Source organism: Protobothrops mucrosquamatus, unplaced genomic scaffold (genome assembly GCF_001527695.2).
Source record: "Protobothrops mucrosquamatus isolate PMUCROS unplaced genomic scaffold, P.Mucros_1.0 scaffold109, whole genome shotgun sequence".
Lineage (NCBI taxonomy): Eukaryota > Metazoa > Chordata > Lepidosauria > Squamata > Viperidae > Protobothrops > Protobothrops mucrosquamatus.
In genome coordinates, this window is record NW_015386481.1 from 762,042 (window position 1) to 780,257 (window position 18,216).

Genomic DNA, 18,216 nt, shown 5'->3' on the forward strand with positions numbered 1-18,216 from the left:
TGATTTCCACGGCTTTGCTGGCTTTGGCAGCCCGGGGCAGGTGAAGAGCTGTGCCAATAGCCCCGCCTCAAATTCCTCTTCTTTAAGCAAAAAGTTGAAGCAAATTCCTCTTAAGCGTAAAGTTGAAGCAAATTCTTCTTCTTTAAGGGAAAATGGGGTTTTTTGCCCCATGTTGCGACCTTTCTCGTCGAGGGAATTGTTGGTGACTTGAGTAGCCCGGTTGTGAAGTGACCCTGGCTTCCCCCATGACTTTGATGGCCAGAAGGTCCCCAAAGAGGATCCGCGTGGAACCTGTGACCGTCGTAACTCTTGAGTCAGTGGCCAAGCGTCCGAATCTTGATCACGGGATTGTGGGGATGGTGCAACGGTCGCCAAGTGTGAAAAAACAGTCCTAAAGCCACATTTTTTTCAGTGCCGTTGTAAACTTTGGATTGTCACAATTGAGACGACCTTGGTGGTTTTCTTGCGGACGTTGCGTTACCCAACTAGGGAACATTATCAGTGCTGGAAGGGAGTGCCGTGTGCTCTCTTTATATACTAGTGGCTTGCCGTATGTTAAATGAGGGGAAACCCAACTCCGTTCTGGCACTGATGATGTTCCCTAGTTGGGTCATGAAATGTCTGCAAGAAAACAGCCAAGCTCAGAGAGCACCAAGGACACCATAGTCAGTCCTTCCTTCCTTCCTTCTTTCTTTCTTTCTTTCTTTCTTTCTCTTTCTTTCTTTCTTTCCTTCCTTCCTTCTAGCACTGATGATGTTCCCTAGTTGGGTCACGAAACGTCTGCAAGGAAACCACCCAGCTCAGCGAGCACCAAGGACACCACAGCCACCCTTCTAACCTCTACACAACACACCAGAAAAAGGGAAATTTCCCTCTCGGCTTCACACTCTTTCCAAGACAGGATTTCAGCCTGATTTTTCATTTTTCTCCTCTTCTTCTTTTTTCTTCTTCTTCTTCTTCCTAGCTCGCTCCCTCTCTTTCCCGCCTGGCGGAAAGGAAGAAAGAAAAAGACACAGGACTCCCAAATGGGGGGGGGGGGAATGGGAGTGGAAGGGGGGGGGGGGGCGCAGGGAAAACCCAGGGCTCAGCAAATCCATTGTGTTGTGCTGACAGGGAGAAACTGTTACTACACACTTCAGCTGCCAAGTCCCCTGTGCCACTCAATCCATCATGGTAGGTCACAGGCCGGTGAAATGCAGGCCGGCCGGCTATTTTTGGCTAAGCGAGACGGTGAGATAAACGGGGCATGAACCAGCCCCCCAGCAGGGGGGGGGAGACCCCCTCGTACCCTCATTAAAGTGTCAATCAAAGAGAGTAATGGCCCGAGGGGAAGGCTGGCGGCATCGCTTGCTCCCCGCTGGCTGGCGTTTCCCAGGCCCAGCAGCCTGAAACCCCGGAGGCACGTCTGTGGGGGCGCAGGGGGGGGGGCACGGCCTGGTGGGGAAAGGTCAGATTAAAGGCCGCCTGGAGGCTGAGACTTAGGAAGAACAGTTGCCGGATTTGGGGTTTGGCTAGTCTAGAGAAAAGAAGAACGAGCAGTATTCCAGTATTTGAGGGGTGCCAAAAAGAAGAGGTTAATTTATTTTCCAAAGCCCCAGAAGGCAAGACAAGAGCAGGGGGTTGGACTAGATGACCTCCAAGGTCCCTTCCAACTTTATTATTATTATTATTATTATTATTATTATTATAATACTATTATTATTAAGAAACAGTGGATGGGAACTAATCAAGGAGCACCCACATCTTGTGGTGGCAAGCTGTTCCGCTGGTTAATTCTTTCCACTGGTAGGAAGTTTCTCCTTAATTCCACGTTGCTTCTCTCCTTGGTTAGTTTCCATCCGTTGGAAAATAGGTTGACAACCCCCCCCCCCCATCTTCGTGGCAGCCCCTCAAATACTGCAACGCTGCTATCACGTCACCCCAGTCCTTCTTTTCATTAAACGAGACATCCCCAATTCCTGCAACCGTCCTTTGTTATGTTTTGTCCTTCAGTCCCCCTGATCATCTTCGTTGCTCTTCTCTGCACTCTGATTCCAGAGTCTCAACGTTTTTTTTAATATCGTGGTCACCAAAACTGGATGCAATAATCCAAGTGTGGCCTTACCAAGGCCTTGTAAAGTGGTATTAACGCTTCACCTGATCTCGATTATATCCCTCGGTTCATGCCGCCTAGGACCGTGTTGGCTCTTTCGGCAACTGCCGGACGCGGCTGGCTCCTATTTAAGCGATTATCCACTAGGACTAGGTAGAATTTTTCTACTTTGGGGAAGGGTGGGGGGGGGGGAAATGGGGAAAAGGGAGGTATTTTAAGCTACGAGCCTCGGTTGCACTCTTGTTTGTTCGCTTAGCCCAATGTCCACACGGATCTCACAGCAAGACATTCTCGCTGGAATCGTATTTTGCAGAAATACGGCGGAGTTGGCCCTTTGCTTGTGGCCTTCTCTTATCCCGGGGCTGCCAAAAGTACATTTTTTTCCCCCAAACCCCTCCCTCCCTCCCTCCCGATCACTCTTTTTTTGGCTCTCCAAACAAATTCTTTGGCAGGTATGTAAATCCGAGGCGCGCCTGTCCTGCTTTGTGCTTTTGCGAGGCTTGTGACGGAGGCTGCAAAATGCCACTTGTAAACGAGGAGAAAACTGTGAGTCTTCTTTTAGGCATGGGGGGGGGGAAGTAGCTGGCTGGCTTTGGCCGGTCGCTTCCGCTCAGCCCAAGCCAATCGATCGGAGTAAGAGCTGGAGGGGGCCTTGGAGGTCTTCTAGTCCAGCCCCGCCCCCGCTCGAGCAGGAGAACCTAGAGCATTTCAGACAAGTGGCAGTCCAGTTCTCTTCTTAAAAACCTCCAGTGATGGAGCTCCCACGACTACTGTGGAAATAACTGCAAGATTCCAGGAGCAGTCGTGTTTTTTTTTTCTTTTTTCTTTAATTCATCCTCAGGGTCAGATTGCAGGTGGTTTTTTTTGTTTTTTTTTGCAATATTACATTTCTAAACCGGCATTCTCGTTCGGTCTCCTTAAAACTCCCCTTCCCCCAATCCGGATGCCGGAAAGCAAAATTTAGCCTGGTCCTGGGCAGGACTGAGTGGGCAACCCTCTCTCGCCCAAGGAGATCAGGAACCCCCCTGCCCTGTCCTGTCCTGAGATGCCCAAATTCTGGCCAGGCTGCCCCAAGGGGGAGGGAGGCTAAGGGTCTCTCCGCCCCCCCCCCTGCTCTTATCTCTTTGTGGCTTCCAGGGAAAGGAAGAGGGGGAAAAAAATGCCCTTTCCCCAAATGCTCAAAATCAGTGCAATATAACTTTCTCCTATCATTTCTTTACACGAAAAAGACTTTTATACAACCTCGCCGGTGTGTAAGGTACGTGTATCAAGAGATACATCTACACATCATACACACAAGTATATATATATATATATATATACTATATATACACAAATGGTTAAGAAAATCCCAGGTTTTTTTTCCCCCTCTTAATGGGTCTCCAGTGTTGGTGACTCTGAGCGGCCCGCAGCGCAAGATTGTTTTTTTTCCCCTGCAGACTTTTTTTTAAAGCTTCTCTGCTTCACCCAAAGCTTTCCCTATTCCTACGCCCTGGGGAGGGGCCAGATTCTCTGACTGAGCTGAAGGAGGGTGTGTGTGTGTGTGTGTGTCCCCACATTTTCTCTGGGTCAGGAATCCAATTCTAACTGTTCCTGGTGTTCGCTGGACCGGAGCATCAGCTGCTGTTCGTAGAAAAGGCTCTTTGCATAGTTGATTTCTTGGCAGAGACGGACGGCCACGTCCTCCGCTGATACGTGCACCTGGGGGGGGGGGGGGAGAGAGAAAACAACCAGGGCTGCTTTTAAAAAAATAAATATAAATCTAATAAAATATATTTTAAATTTTTTTTTAAAAAATAGTCCTCACGATCAGCTCGCTGGCTGAGAACTTCAGATAATCCTCGACAACCTATTCTATTCTATTCTATTCTATTCTGTTCTGTTCTGTTCTGTTTTATTATTATTATTATTATTAATTATTATTATTATTATTATTATTATTATTATTATTATTATTATTATTATTATTATTATTATTATTATTTTCTATTCTATTCTATTCTAAATGTCTATTCCTGCATTATTCTATTCTATTCTATTCCATTCCATTCCATATTTTCTATTCTATTCTATTCTATTCCATTCCATATTTTCTATTCTATTCTATTCTATTCTATTCTATTCTATTCTATTCTATTCTATTCTATTCCATTCCATTCCATTCCATTCCATTCCATTCCATATTTTCTATTCTATTCTATTCTATTCTATTCTATTCTATTCTATTTCTACTCTATTTCTATTCTATTCCTGTCTCGCTTAACAATGGAAATTTCAGGCTCAACGACGGCCATAAGTCGAGGCCTACCTTTTCACAAGAGTTTTCCCCAAAACCCCGTGAGTTCCTCTCCCAAGCCAAATTATTTCACTCTGAGCCCCCCGCCTCCCTTCCATGCCAACAAAGCAAACCCTCCAAGCGGCCGCTCACCATGGGCTTCTGATGCGACGGGCCGGGCATCGCCACGCCGCTGGCAGAGTTGACAGCTTTCTTGGTCAGCTGGACGTAGACCTGTCCGTGGTCCCTGGAGATAAGGCAGTGGTAGAGGTCGTCGTACTTGACCTCCAGGAAGATGGCCTCCCGGTCCATGGCATCCCCGCTCTTGAGGAAGTAAACCGCTTTGGAAGAGATGATCACGCAGTAGCGGTCGACGTTCTCCACCGCGATGAAGCTGGGCAAGGAGAGAAGGGCTCTGGGCTCATCCTGGGCCTACATTTCCCAGAATTCTCTGCTCCGGCAGAAGTTTACAACCTGCAGCTGGTCAAGCTGAGAATCTTGACCCCTTTCGTCCCCCGTCCCCCCGGGACGCTGCAACCGTCATCAACACGAGTCGGTCGCCAAGCGTCTGAATTTGGATCGCGTGACCACGGGGACGCCGTTAAGTGAGAAAATGGGTCCTGGGTCGCCTTTTCCCAGTGCTGCTGTAACTTTAAACAGTCACTCACTGAATTATTGTTACTTGCGGTGCCCGTTTTTGTCGTGGGAAACCCCAGACTCTCCCCGCCCGGACCCCATCCCTAATTAAATTCTTGTGATTTGATTTTTTTCCCCCTTTTCTTTAAAAAAAAAAAGTCCTAGTGATCTGCATATTTTTCTTCGGAGTTAAATCTCTAAAAGAAAAAAAAAGTTTTTGGTTTTTTTTCCCCCCCTTCAAAATATCTTAGTTCTCCTGTACTAAGTGATTCCACATTGTTTTCCCTAGCTAAGTTCCCTGTTCCACTTCTGAAAAACATTGCTGAGTAATTCAATTACTTTCGGGTGTGTGTGTGTTTGTGTGTGTGTGTAAAACTAAGTCTGCTTATTTCTGGACACCGAGTAAGCTCTCCGGCGCAAGACGCCCCTGGTGATCCCTAAAATCTTTGCCAGCTTTTCAACCCAGCTAGTTGCAAATCCAAAAATCTCAGCAAATGCAACCGCCCCCCTCAAAAGCAGCAAATAAAAATCAAATTTAAATAAATTGACAGGGAATTTATGGCCCCAATGCCCACCCCAAAAAACTCTGCCTCCGGCAGAAGTCACATTGATCGTGGAATTGCCGGGAATGCGACCGTCGTAAGTCGGGGACTCCCTGCCAGGCCGCAGCGAGGCTGCCCGCGAGGATTGCGTCCCCTCCGAGGGGAACCGCCTACCCGGTGTACTTACAACTCATCCTGAATGTTGTCCGTCAGCTTGAAGAGGATCTCCTGCCCCTCCGCCTGGCTCTCTGAGTAGCGGGGCAGCAGGCCTTGCGGCCCCCGGCAACACCGCGGCTTCCGTATCCGCTCGGCCTGGGTCCTGTCAATCACACAGAGGAAGGACGGGGTCACTTGGGGCAGCACAGGGGCTGGGGCCGAGGGGTCAAAGGCCAAGGGCGTCTCCAGGTTCCACGTCCAGGAAGTGCTTGACTTATAATAATAATAATAATAATAATAATAATAATAATAATAATAATAATAGTAGTAGTAGTAGTAGTAGTAGTAGTAGTAGTAATAGTAGTAGTAAAGTTGGAAGGGACCTTGGAGGTCATCTAGTCCAACCCCCTGCTCAGGCAGGAAACCCTATACCATTTCAGACAAATGGCTGTCCAGTCTCTTCTTAAAAACCTCCAGTATTGGAGCATCCACAACTTCTGGAGGCAGGTTGTTCCACTGGTTAATTGTTCTAACTGTCAGGAAGTTTCCCCTTAGTTCTAGGTTGCTTCTCTCCTTGATGAGTTTCCATCCGTTGCTTCTTACAACGGCTCGTTTAGTGACTGTTCGAAATTACATCGGCGCCAAAAAAAGCGACCCTGGATTCACTGAACAACCGTGTTACTAACAATTCGCTTTGTGACCAAAGCTATTTATCAGGACCGGAAAAAAACAACCGAGGGCCGTTTTTCGCACTGCATTCCCCGTGGACACGGGATCAAAATTCAGATGCTCGGCAAACGGACTCGTATTTATGACGGTGGCGGCCTTCCCGGTGTGTGTGTGTGTGTGTGTCACACGATCCCTCCCCCCGTTTGCGACTTTCTGACCGGCAAAGTCAACAGGGATTCCCTCAACCACCCTATTACTAACTTTAAGAATGGCAGCGATCCGCTTCGCGACGGTGGCAAAACCCAGCGAGCGAACGTCTCACGGGGCGACCTAAATTTTGGTGGGTTCACTTGTGGCCGTAAGTTGAGGACTGGGTGTCCGATGGCAGCAGAAGAAAAGGACAGGGAAGGAAGAACTGGGTGGCAGAAGGCTTGAGGGCTTCCCGGGAACATCTAGGGCACGGGAAGAAGGGGTGTGTGTGTTTGTGCCAGGCCAGGGTGCCCATATTTGCAGAGCCATGCGAAGGAGGAATTGCCTCTGACTAGCACACAACTCTTTTTGTCTGTTTTGTTCTGTTCTCTGGCACGGCCTGTCCTCTGGCTCCCCACCAGCTTGGCTGGTTCCCCCCCCTCCCCGTGTCCCCCCCCTCCCACCCTCCACGGTTCACCCAGAGTAGCATCCAACTCTCCCAGCGCAAAGTGTTCACTTCCTTCCAGGAGTGGATATCACAGTTCCAAAGCCAAAAGCCAAGGGACAGATGCATCACAAACCAGGGGAGGGAGGGAGGGAGGGAGGGAGGGAACCTGCCAAGCAGGCAGAACTTGAACTCGGGATACGGCCAAGGAGAAAAGACAACGCCACCCAGCCCTCTCCTTTCAGGCTGGGCCAGTTTGCAGGCACATAACAGACGTGAAAAGTTAAAACACTTTTGTGCAAAGAAAGGAAAAAAAATTGCGCTCTTCTTTCCAAAGGCCACGTTCAAGAATTTGCACGTCGTCCTTGGCTTACAGCTGTTCGTTTAGCGACCGTTCAGAGTTACGACGGCACGGAAAAAAAGGGAAGAAGGACCTTTTTTTGGGACACGTGCCACCTTTGATGTGTCCCCCTCCCCGATCATGTAATCAAAATTCAGATGCTTGGCAACGGGTTCATACTTACGACCGTCGCTGTGTCCCAAGGTCACGTGATCCCCTTTTGATAAGCAAAGTGAATGGGGGGACGCCGGATTCATTTAACAACCGCGCTGCCGACTTATCCACCGCGGTGATTCATTTAACAACAAGGGGCAAAAACTCCCTTGACACATGTCTCGCTCAACAAAGCGGTGGTAGGTTGAGGACCGTCTGCACACGCACCCTCCAGACACAGCCTGTGCCAGACGTCTGGATCGGAGTCGCTGAATGAGGCAGGATGATAACTTAAATAAACAACAGTGGAGTTGTCCACAAACGTTGCAAAAATAGCAACTGTGGAAGGAATTCTCGGATAAATCCCCCAAATAAATGGGATTGCTGGACTAATAAATAATGTATAGGCAGAATTGCCAGCCCGATCAAACCGTCACTATCCTAGTTTGCATGGCTATCTCGGCCTAACATGGTTTAAATGTTGTTAAGACCCTTTTTTTCTCCCGTTTCCCCCCCCCCCCAGTCCTGGATGCTGTAAACAATGAACTGTGAGCTTTTGGCAACTGCTTTTATTTGAGCTGGATGAGAAAATAAACATTGCACAGCTCTTGAATATTAGGACGATTTAAACTCCGGTTTGTCTGGCTGCCTTCTGCAAATAAAGAGCACTTGGTGTGTGTGTGTGTTTGTGTGTATGTGTGTGTGTGTCTGCGCAAGCGTGCAACATACAAAAAGATGCAAATGCAATTTTTTTTTAAAAAGGAGCCAATTAAATGCACGGTGAGTTGTTTGCATCTAGGTTTTATTAAACCCAGCTCCCCATTCATTGACTGATTCCCCTTGGAAAGGCACACACAAGCTTGGGGAGGGCTTTAAAAAAAATGGAGGGTCAAAAAAAAATGCAGAGATGGGGGTGTGGGGGGGGGGAACAGCTTGAACAGAAAACTACTGTTCCAACACAGCCTTGGAGGTTTTTCTCCAAAGAAAAGCAAAACAGACCCCCCCAAAAGTTCCGTCTCGTTTACTGTTATTCTGAGGTTCGTGGCGTTCGCGGAAGCTTGCCAAAAGGCAGGAAAAATCTGCTTTTCAGCCAGGCAGTTTCGGATTGCTGGAGTCGACGTTAATGTTGGCTCAGGAGCCCCAAATATATTTTACAAGCACAATGGAGGCGAAGGAGGCCAGCCCTCCCGATGTGCAAACGAGAAGCCTCAGTAACGCAACTGAGGTTCACACAAAGACGCATCTTACCTTCCTTAAATGGCTAAGCCGAAATTCTTTGGCAGGGATGGTGGTGAACGTAACATATCTATCTATCTATCTATCTATCTATCTATCTATCTATCTATCTATCTATCTATCTATCTATCTATCTATCTATCTATCTATCTATCCATCCATCCATCTATACATCCATCCATCCATCCATCATCTCTCTCTCCATCATCTATCTATCTATCTATCTATCTATCTATCTATCTATCTATCTATCTATCTATCTATCTATCTATCTATCTATCTATCATCTATCTATCCATCCATCCATTCTATACATCCATCCATCATCTATCATCTATCTATCTATCTATCTATCTATCTATCTATCTATCTATCTATCTATCCATCCATCCATCCATCCATCCATCTATACATCCATCCATCCATCATCTCTCTCTCCATCTATCTATCTATCTATCTATCTATCTATCTATCTATCTATCTATCTATCTATCTATCTATCTATCTATCTATCTCTATCTATCTATCTATCTATCTATCTATCTATCTATCTATCTATCTATCTATCTATCTATATCTATCGATCATTGCATCTCTCTTTTTTCTTTTAATTTTAAGAAACTTCCCTTTCTAACCAAGTTCTCGACTTACAATCACAATTTACATTGCCGAGCTAGAAATTTATCAAGGGAGTTTTGCCCCATTTTACGACTATTTTTTTCTTTAAGCGAATCACTGCAGCTGCACTTTGCAAAGGTTTCGCTTAGCGGCCTCAATTTTGGGCTGAAATTGCGGCCGTTAAGTCGAGGACCGCCTGTATTTAGGGCTGCTGGCAGACAAGCAATTTTTTCTCTGCAGTTTCCAAAGCAAATTGCATCGTGTCTGAGATCCAGGACTAAAAAAGTAGGGGGGAAAAAAAAAATATGTCATTGTGATATCGTATGACAAACTCTCAGGAGTCAAGTCTGCAGTCTGGTCCAGTTTTTCTCCAGCTGATTTGGGTTTGTGATACAACCTTGCGGTGTTTTTATCTCCCCCCCTCTTTTTTTTTCTTTCTTTTCTCTCAACTTTCCAACTTTTAATATTCTAGTATATATTTCCGATGATTTATGCTCTTGTGAACGTTTTTAGAGGCGTGTTCTGTTTTGATTTAACCCCCCCCCTTTTTTTTTTGTTTAACAGAGGATAGCAAATTCGAAATAAACAAGGAGGCGGCTGTCAAACACAATATACGGCTTTTTTTTTTTTTATAGGATTACCTGGACCGGTCTTTGCAGTAGCAACACACCGGAAAAATTAACATGCGAAAAATAGAGAGTGACTGTTAATCACAGCTGGGTGTGTGTGTGTGTGTGGAGAGTGACTGTTAATCACAGCTGGGTGTGTGTGTGTGTGTGTGTGTGTGTGTGTGTGTGTGAAAAAGGGGGTATTTTTGACTTGGCCCAGACAAAACCTGTCTTTCTGGTAAGACACTTGAATGCTCTGTTGCAAACTAACCAGAGAAAATAGCTATTTTGAAGGAATTTTGAGGGGGGGGGAGGCTGAGAAAAACACAACCTGTGCAACACAACCTGTGCAGCTACATTTTTCACACAGCATCCTTGGTTGTTTTTTTTTGTGTTTTTTTTTTTAAAAAAAGATAGAACGGGTCACGACTTTCACAATCATCCTAAATAGATTTTAAAGGCAGGCCGGCACGGTTGCAGGTTGTCCTCGACTTACGATGGCAACGGAGCCCGACGTTGACGTCGCTAACCGAGACATCTGTTAAACGAGACACTGGTTAAGCGAGGCTTGCCCCGTTTTTGTGCGCCCCGGTTGTGAAGTGAATCGCTGCAGGTGCCGAATTAGTCCCGCGGTTGTTTACGACCGTCGTAAATACAAAGGGTCTGATCTCGTGACCACGACGGTCCTTAAGTGTGAGACAGGGCGCTAACTCCCTTTCCTCAAGGCTGTTGTAAGCTTGAACCGGTTGCAAGTAAAAGGATCCTCTAGCCCATGGCCCACTGCTGGGGGCGGGGGGGGGGGAAGGGAGGGTGCCAGCCATCAATGCCTCCTATTGTTTCCCTCCTTCCCCCCCCTCCCGCTCCTCTTTGCGGCCGAAACTCGGAAATAAAGCCATAATTGCGGGTTCGCATTTTCTGAATGGGGAGGAAAAGGGATCCGTTACGTGCTGCGCGAGAGGGTTAATGCGGAGAGGCCGGCCTCGCTCTAAACTTTTGCCCTCTGGATATGTACTCGTTGGCGGCCGTACAAAACCCCGAGTAGCATTACACACGCCTTAACGCTGTAGTTCAACTGTCGGTCAAACCCCGGAGCCTGGCTCCCCGCCAGACCACAATCAATGGGACGCAACCTTCCTTTCTCCCCCCCCCCCATCATCAGCCAAGTTCAGATCAGCTCTCTTTTGTCGTGTTGGAGGGGGAGGGGGGGGCTAAATTTACACGCCCCGAGCTTCTCAGGCCGGCTTGGGACCCCCACGGGTGTGTCTGTGTGTGTGTGTGATGGTGGGGGGGGGGCTGGCCTTGGTGCTGCAAAGGAGAGGTGCTTTTTGCAAGAGCTGCGAAGAGGCTCAAAGAGTTCAGGAGGAGGGCAGAAGGACAGGCCGAGGGTGAATCCGTCCCAGGGGAGCTCTGGGCTGTCAAGGGGGGGGCACTCCCTCCCCCCCAGCTGCCAGGGGGACCCTCAGGTCAGTGCAGGGGCTGGGGGCCAGGCTCCGGCCAGCCATGGCCGAAAAGCAACTGTCCTAGGCAGGTGCTAAGGGGGGGGTGATGCACTTCCTGCTCGCAAAGGCCTACGTGGAGTCCTCGGCTTACGACCGCAAATGGAAAGCTGGGAAAGCCGGATGGAAGGAAGGAAGGAAGGAAAAGATAGAGGAGGAAGGGGGGAAAAAGGGAAGGAAGGAAGGAAAAGATCCACAAGGAGGGAAGAAAAAGTTGGAGGGAGGGAAGGAGGAAGGAAGGGAGAACAGGGAAGGAAGAAAAGGGGAAAGAAGGAAGAGGGAAGGGAGGGAGGGAAATAGGGAGGGAAGGAGGGAAGGAGAAAAAGGGAAGGAAGGAATGAAAAGATACACGAGAAAGGAAGAAAATGTTGGAGGGAGGGAAGGAAGAGGGAAAGAAGGAAGGAAGATGGGAGGGAGGGAGGGAGGGAAGGAAGGAACAAACAAAGGAAGGAAGAGGAAAAAAGGAAAGGAAGGAAGGAGGAAAAGGGAAGGAAGGAACAAACGAAAAGGGGGAAAAGGAAAGGAAGGAGAAAAAGGGAAGGAAGGTAGGAAGGAAAGAAGGAAGGAAGGAAGGAAGGAGAAAAAGGGAAGGAAGGTAGGAAGGAAAGAAGGAAGGAAGAAAGAAAGAAAGAAAGAGAAAAAAAGAAAGAAAGAAAGAAAGAAAGAAAGAAAGAAAGAAAGAAAGAAAGAAAGAAAGAAAGAAAGAAAGAAAGAAAAGAAAAGCAGCAGAAGCCACAGAATATGGATGGGTTGCCAACCCATTGTAAATTACCAGCAGGTGAGAACCGCCATGTAGCTCACCTATATTAGCATTGCAAGCGTCCTTAAGACAGTCCACGTCCCATTTCTACGCAAGAACTCTCTCCACAGACACATCTGCTCTACGCTGGGTGTTGTTCCTGGAAAGGCTGAGCGTGCATGGATATTTTCCCCCAAGGCTGTGTGTGTGTGTGTGTGTGTGTTTGTGTGTGTGTGTCATTCTGGCCGTGCCACGGGGGAGAAATTCACCGGAGAAAGTCACCATGCCGGGAAGCGTTAGCAGTAAAAGGAAACCGTCAAAGCCCACGCTGGCCGGAGCAGAGAACAACTCAAAAGAAGCAATTTTAAGATTTTTAAGAAGATGAGCCGAGACCTGCCCTGTGGAATTGCCAAGAATCAGACAGGACTAAATGGGGGACATCAGCATCAGGGACCTTGGAGGTCTTCTAGTCCAACCCCCTGCTCAGACAGGAAATCCTATACCTATAAATTGGGTAGGGCCGGTCTAGGAAGAAAAAAAAAAAAAAAGGACCGGGGGTGACAGGATAGCAGTCTTCCAGTATTTGAGGGGCTGCCCCAAAGAAGAGGGGGGGGGGTCCACTTATTTTTCAAATCCCCTGAAGGCCGGAGGGAGACTAACCAAGGAGAGAAGCAACCTGGAATGAAGGAGACATTTCCCGACAGTCAGGACAATTAACCAGCGGAACAGCTGGCCACCGGAAGTTGCGAATGCTCCAACACTGGAGGGTTTAAAGAAGAGACTGGACAGCCACCTGTCTGGAACGGCCTAGGGTTTTTCCCTGCCTGAGCAGGGGGGATGGACTAGAAGACCTCCGAGGTCCCTTCCAACTCTGTTAGTCTGTTAAACTTCTCCAGTCTGCTTTTTTTGAGAAATAGAGGCGCTGTGGCTGTGCTCGCCACGCCACCCTTTTGCGAGCGCGTCCACAACGTCTCCGAGGAAGAAGGGGGAAAAAAAAACAGCAACTTTCTATCGATAAGACTGGAGGTTTTTAAAGAAGAGACTGGAAACCCCCATTTGTCTAGAATGGTGTAGGGTCAGTCTCCTGCTCGGGCAGGGGTTCGGACTAGATGACCTCCAAGGTCCCTCCCAACTCTTGTTATTCTATCCTCTGAACCCAGCAGTCTAAGGTGCCCTAGTTTCCCTGTTGTCTGAAGCTTCAACCTTTCTCCCTCCCTCCTTCCTCCCCCTTCCAAGCCAGAGAGAGAGAGAGAGAAACAGAGAGAAAGAGACAGAGAAAGAGAAAGAGAGAGAGAGACAGACAGAGAGAGAGAAAGAGAAACAGAGAGAGAGAGAGAGAGAGAAACAGAAAGAGAAAGAGAGACAGAGAAAGAGAAAAACAGAGACAGAGACAGAGAGAGAGAAAGAGAAACAGAGAGAGAGAGAGAGAGAAACAGAGAGAAAGAGACAGAGAAAGAGAAAGAGAGAGAGAGACAGACAGAGAGAGAGAAAGAGAAACAGAGAGAGAGAGAGAGAGAAACAGAAAGAGAAAGAGAGACAGAGAAAGAGAAAGACAGAGACAGAGAGAGACAGAGAGAGAGAAAGAGAAACAGAGAGAGAGAGAGAGAGAAACAGAGAGAAAGAGAGACAGAGAAACAGAGAGAGAGAGAGAGAGAGACAGAGAGAAAGAGAAACAGAGAGAAAGAGAAACAGAGAGAGAGAGAGAGAAACAGAGAGAAAGAGAAAGAGAGACAGAGAAAGAGAGAGAGACAGACAGAGAGAGAGAAAGAGAAACAGAGAGAGAGAAACAGAGAGAAAGAGAGACAGAGAAAGAGAAACAGAGAGACAGAGAGAGAGAAAGAGAAAGAGAGAGAAAGAGAAACAGAGAGAGAGAGAGAAGGAGAGGGAGAGAAATGTACTGCAAATGTCTTTTCCGTGTGTTGGCTGAACTCTGAATACTCCCTTGGACTCCTGAGCCCAAAATAATCCATTTCTCATTCTGGTGTCACTTTATGTAAGACTCTTAAAAAGAATGAAAGGAAACTTTTCTCTCTCTCTCTCTCTCTCTCTCCCTTTCCCCTCCCTTTGAATAGTTGTGAGTCATTTTAGCCTTCTGGATGCCGTTTGGACCTCATTAGGTGGAAATCTCTAGAGCAGTGGGGAAAAAAGTGGAGAAATTGAACCCTTAAGCCTTCAATCATTTTATTGGCTTTGTTTGTTTGTTTGCTTGTTTAATTCCTGGCCAATCCGCGACACCTTTCTTTCACCCAGAGATCCGATCCTTGCTCTAGCAAGTCTGTTTTATTCAGTGTTATCGCAAGGTTGCATCAGCCAGGAGACTGCACTGCTAATGCAAAGAAATGCCGAGGCGATAATAATCATCATAATCAGTCAGAATAGGAGCTGGAAGGGACCTTGGAGGTCTTCTAGTCCAGCCCCCTGCTCGTGCAGGAGACCCTAGACCAGGGGTGTCAAACTCGCCGCGTCACGGGACGTGTCACGACGTATTTTGACTTTTTTCCCTCCTTGCTGGAGCTGGGCTGGGTGCGACACCCCTGCCCTAAACCATTTCAATCAATCAATCAATCAGACTAGAGCTGGAAGGGACCTTGGAGGTCTTCTAGTCCAGCCCCCTGCTCAAGCAGGAGACCCTAGACCAGGGGTGTCAAACTCGCTGCGTCACGGGACGTTTCACAATGTATTTTGACTTTTTTCCCTCCTTGCTGGAGCTGGGGTGGGTGTGACACCCCTGCCCTGAACCATTTCAATCAATCAATCAATCAATCAATCAATCAATCAATCAGACTAGAGGTGGAAGAGACCTTGGAGGTCTTCTAGTCCACCCCCCTGCTCAGGCAGGAGACTTTAGACCAATCAATCAATCAATCAATCATTCAGAATAAGAGCCGGAAGGGACCTCGGAGATCTTCTGTGTTGCAGTGGCCGTTAAAGTCAATCGCCGCAGCCGGTCATTAAGCGAGCACCGGGGTTGTTATGCTTATCCTCCCCCCTCCCCTCTTTCTGCCCGTCATTTAACCTCCTTCCAGCCTCCTCACTGGTCTCCTTGCGGTTTCCCAAAGACGTTTCAAGTCCCAGAGAGGCTGCACACACCTTGTTTGCCAACCTGGGTGTGTAAAACGTCCGTTCCTAGCTTATTTATTTGTTTATTTCTCCCCTTCTGTGTTGGTTTTGTGCGCTGCCGAAGAGGAAGTGGGGGAAGGTGGAAAGCCCAAGGATGAAAGCCGGGTGGAAGGAGGGAGGGAGGGAGGGGAGGGGAGGGGACGGGGAGGCAAACTCCCATTGACCCCCCCGCCCCCACCCCCGCCTTAAGCAGGTAATCAGTGCATCATTGTTAGCGATAGGCTTCTGGGTTCAAGTGGAGTTCAGCCAAAGAATCCCCATTGTAGCACAACCTGGCTTTCATCCCCAGCTTTCCAGGATGCGGGTCTTGGGAAACCGTTGCGGTGGGGTCGGGCTGCCCCCCCCACTCCTCGGCGGGCACCAAACACACCCCCTCCCCACTTTTCCCACTGACGGTGAGGATGAAGAAGAAGAAGAGGAAGGAGGAGGCTACGCTTGGAATATGGCATCCAGTTTTGGGAGCCACGATTATTAGAAACAGATGTGGAGACTCTAGAAAGAGTGCAGAGAAAAGCAACAAAGATCACTCAATCAGAACAGAGGTGGAAGGGACCTCGGAGGTCTTCTAGTCCATCCCCCTGCTCAAGCAGGAGACCCTAGACCATTTCAATCAATCAATCAGAATAGAGCTGGAAGGGACCTCAGAGGTCTTCTAGTCCAACCCCCTGCTCAAGCAGGAGACCCTAGACCATTTCAATCAATCAATCAATCAATCAGAATAAAGCTGGAAGGGACCTCAGAGGTCTTCTAGTCCATCCCCCTGCTCAAGCAGGAGACCCTAGACCATTTCAATCAATCAATCAATCAGAATAGAGCTGGAAGGGACCTCGGAGGTCTTCTAGTCCATCCCCCTGCTCAAGCAGGAGACCCTAGACCATTTCAATCAATCAATCAATCAATCAATCAATCAATCAATCAGAATAGAGCTGGAAGGGACCTCGGAGGTCTTCTAGTCCATCCCCCTGCTCAAGCAGGAGACCCTAGACCATTTCAATCAATCAATCAGAATAGAGCTGGAAGGGACCTCGGAGGTCTTCTAGTCCATCCCCCTGCTCACGCAGGAGACCCTAGACCATTTCAATCAATCAATCAATCAATCAATCAATCAGAATAGAGCTGGAAGGGACCTCGGAGGTCTTCTAGTCCAACCCCCTGCTCAAGCAGGAGACCCTGGACCATTCCAGACAGGTGGCTGTCCAGTCTCTTCTTAAAAACCTCCAGTGATGGAGCGCCCACAACATCTGGTGGCAAGCTGTTCCACTGGTTAATTGTCTTCAGTTAGGAAACGGTCGTTTAAGTGTGAAAAGCAGCCCCAAATCCCTTTTTTTCCAGTGTTGTTGTAACTTGGAACGGTCCTTAAATGACTTTGTCATAAGCCGAGGACGTACGATGACACCCGACGAAAGACGGACGCCGACCCGACCCGTTCCACTCACCTGGGGCCGGTCAGCGTGGCTGTCTCTCGGACGGCTTGGGCGGTCTCCGAGGCGAAGTCCAGGGCACCGGCCACCGGCTTCGTTAAGGTGCCAACGAGTCCTTTTCCAAGACCGGATATGAAGCCGCTCATTCCGCCTTCGGTCTTCACCCCTTCTACCGTCGACGTGATCACGCTGGTCAGCCCGCCGATGATGCCTGTTGGGAAAAAAGGAGGCAGGTATTGATGAGGGCTTGAACAAAAGGATTTTGGGACAAAAGGACCGCCAAGAGTGGAACGCAAAGGCAGCCAAAGTGTCCTTTGTGTGTGTGAGAGAGAGAGAGAGAAGGTGGACGCTGATTACCGTGAGCCAGGCCTTGGATGCCGGCCACCAGGTGTTCGCCACTGGTGGCTGCGTGGTATCGGATGTATTCCCGCTCCGTCTGATGCCGGTTATCCATCGTCTTTCCCAGACCGTCAGACAAAGTTCCGGTAAACTGCCGTGAAGGGTAAAAAAAAAAGAGAGAGAGATCTGTTAATTGCCCAGAACGTAACTAGCCTACGCAGCTATATAATTACATCCCAAGTACAGGGACTCCTGTACATTTAAGATCAGATAAACCTTCATTGTTGCCCTTCTGGGTACACAATGGCACACAACACAATGAAATTCCGATGCCTGCTCTCTTGTCTAAAGAATATATAGACACATACATGCACACATATAGGTATACTGTATATATACATACACATATATACATATACATGTCTATCTGTCATCTATCTGTCATATATATCTCTATCTATCTATCTATCTACCTATCAATCATCTATCCATCCATCTATCGTCTCTCTATCTATATCATCTCTATCTATCTATCTATCTATCTATCTATCTATCTATCTATCTATCTATCTATCTATCTATCTATCTATCTATCTCTCTATTCATCCATCCATCCATCCATCTATCTATCTGTCTGTCTGTCTGTCTGTCTATATATCTATCATATACTATCTATCTATCTATCTATCTATCTATCTATCTATCTATCTATCTATCTATCTATCTATCTATCTATCATCTATCTATCTATCTATCATCTCTCTCTATTCATCCATCCATCCATCCATCTATCTATCTGTCTGTCTGTCTGTCTGTCTATATATCTATCATATACTATCTATCTATCTATCTATCTATCTATCTATCTATCTATCTATCTATCTATCTATCTATCTATCTATCTATCTATCTATCAATCATCTATCCATCCATCTATCGTCTCTCTATCTATATCATCTCTATCTATCTATCTATCTATCTATCTATCTATCTATCTATCTATCTATCTATCTATCTATCTATCTATCTATCTATCTATCAATCATCTATCCATCCATCTATCGTCTCTCTATCTATATCATCTCTATCTATCTATCTATCTATCTATCTATCTATCTATCTATCTATCTATCTATCTATCT

General features: G+C 47.4%; 1 protein-coding gene across 1 annotated transcript in view; it reads right to left on the bottom strand.

The window, feature by feature from the left end:
- Positions 1–2,972: 2,972 nt before the first annotated feature.
- The window catches only part of VPS13D (vacuolar protein sorting 13 homolog D), a 67,391-nt gene continuing 52,147 nt past the window's right edge, over positions 2,973–18,216 (bottom strand). Inside the window, exons 66-70 of the mRNA XM_015812740.1 lie at positions 17,093–17,225; positions 16,751–16,946; positions 5,733–5,864; positions 4,521–4,761; positions 2,973–3,793 (exon numbers count right to left, since the gene is read on the bottom strand). Of these exons, the coding sequence (XP_015668226.1) occupies positions 3,662–3,793; positions 4,521–4,761; positions 5,733–5,864; positions 16,751–16,946; positions 17,093–17,225 (834 nt within the window). The 3' untranslated portion in view covers positions 2,973–3,661. The remainder of the gene's footprint in view (positions 3,794–4,520; positions 4,762–5,732; positions 5,865–16,750; positions 16,947–17,092; positions 17,226–18,216) is intronic.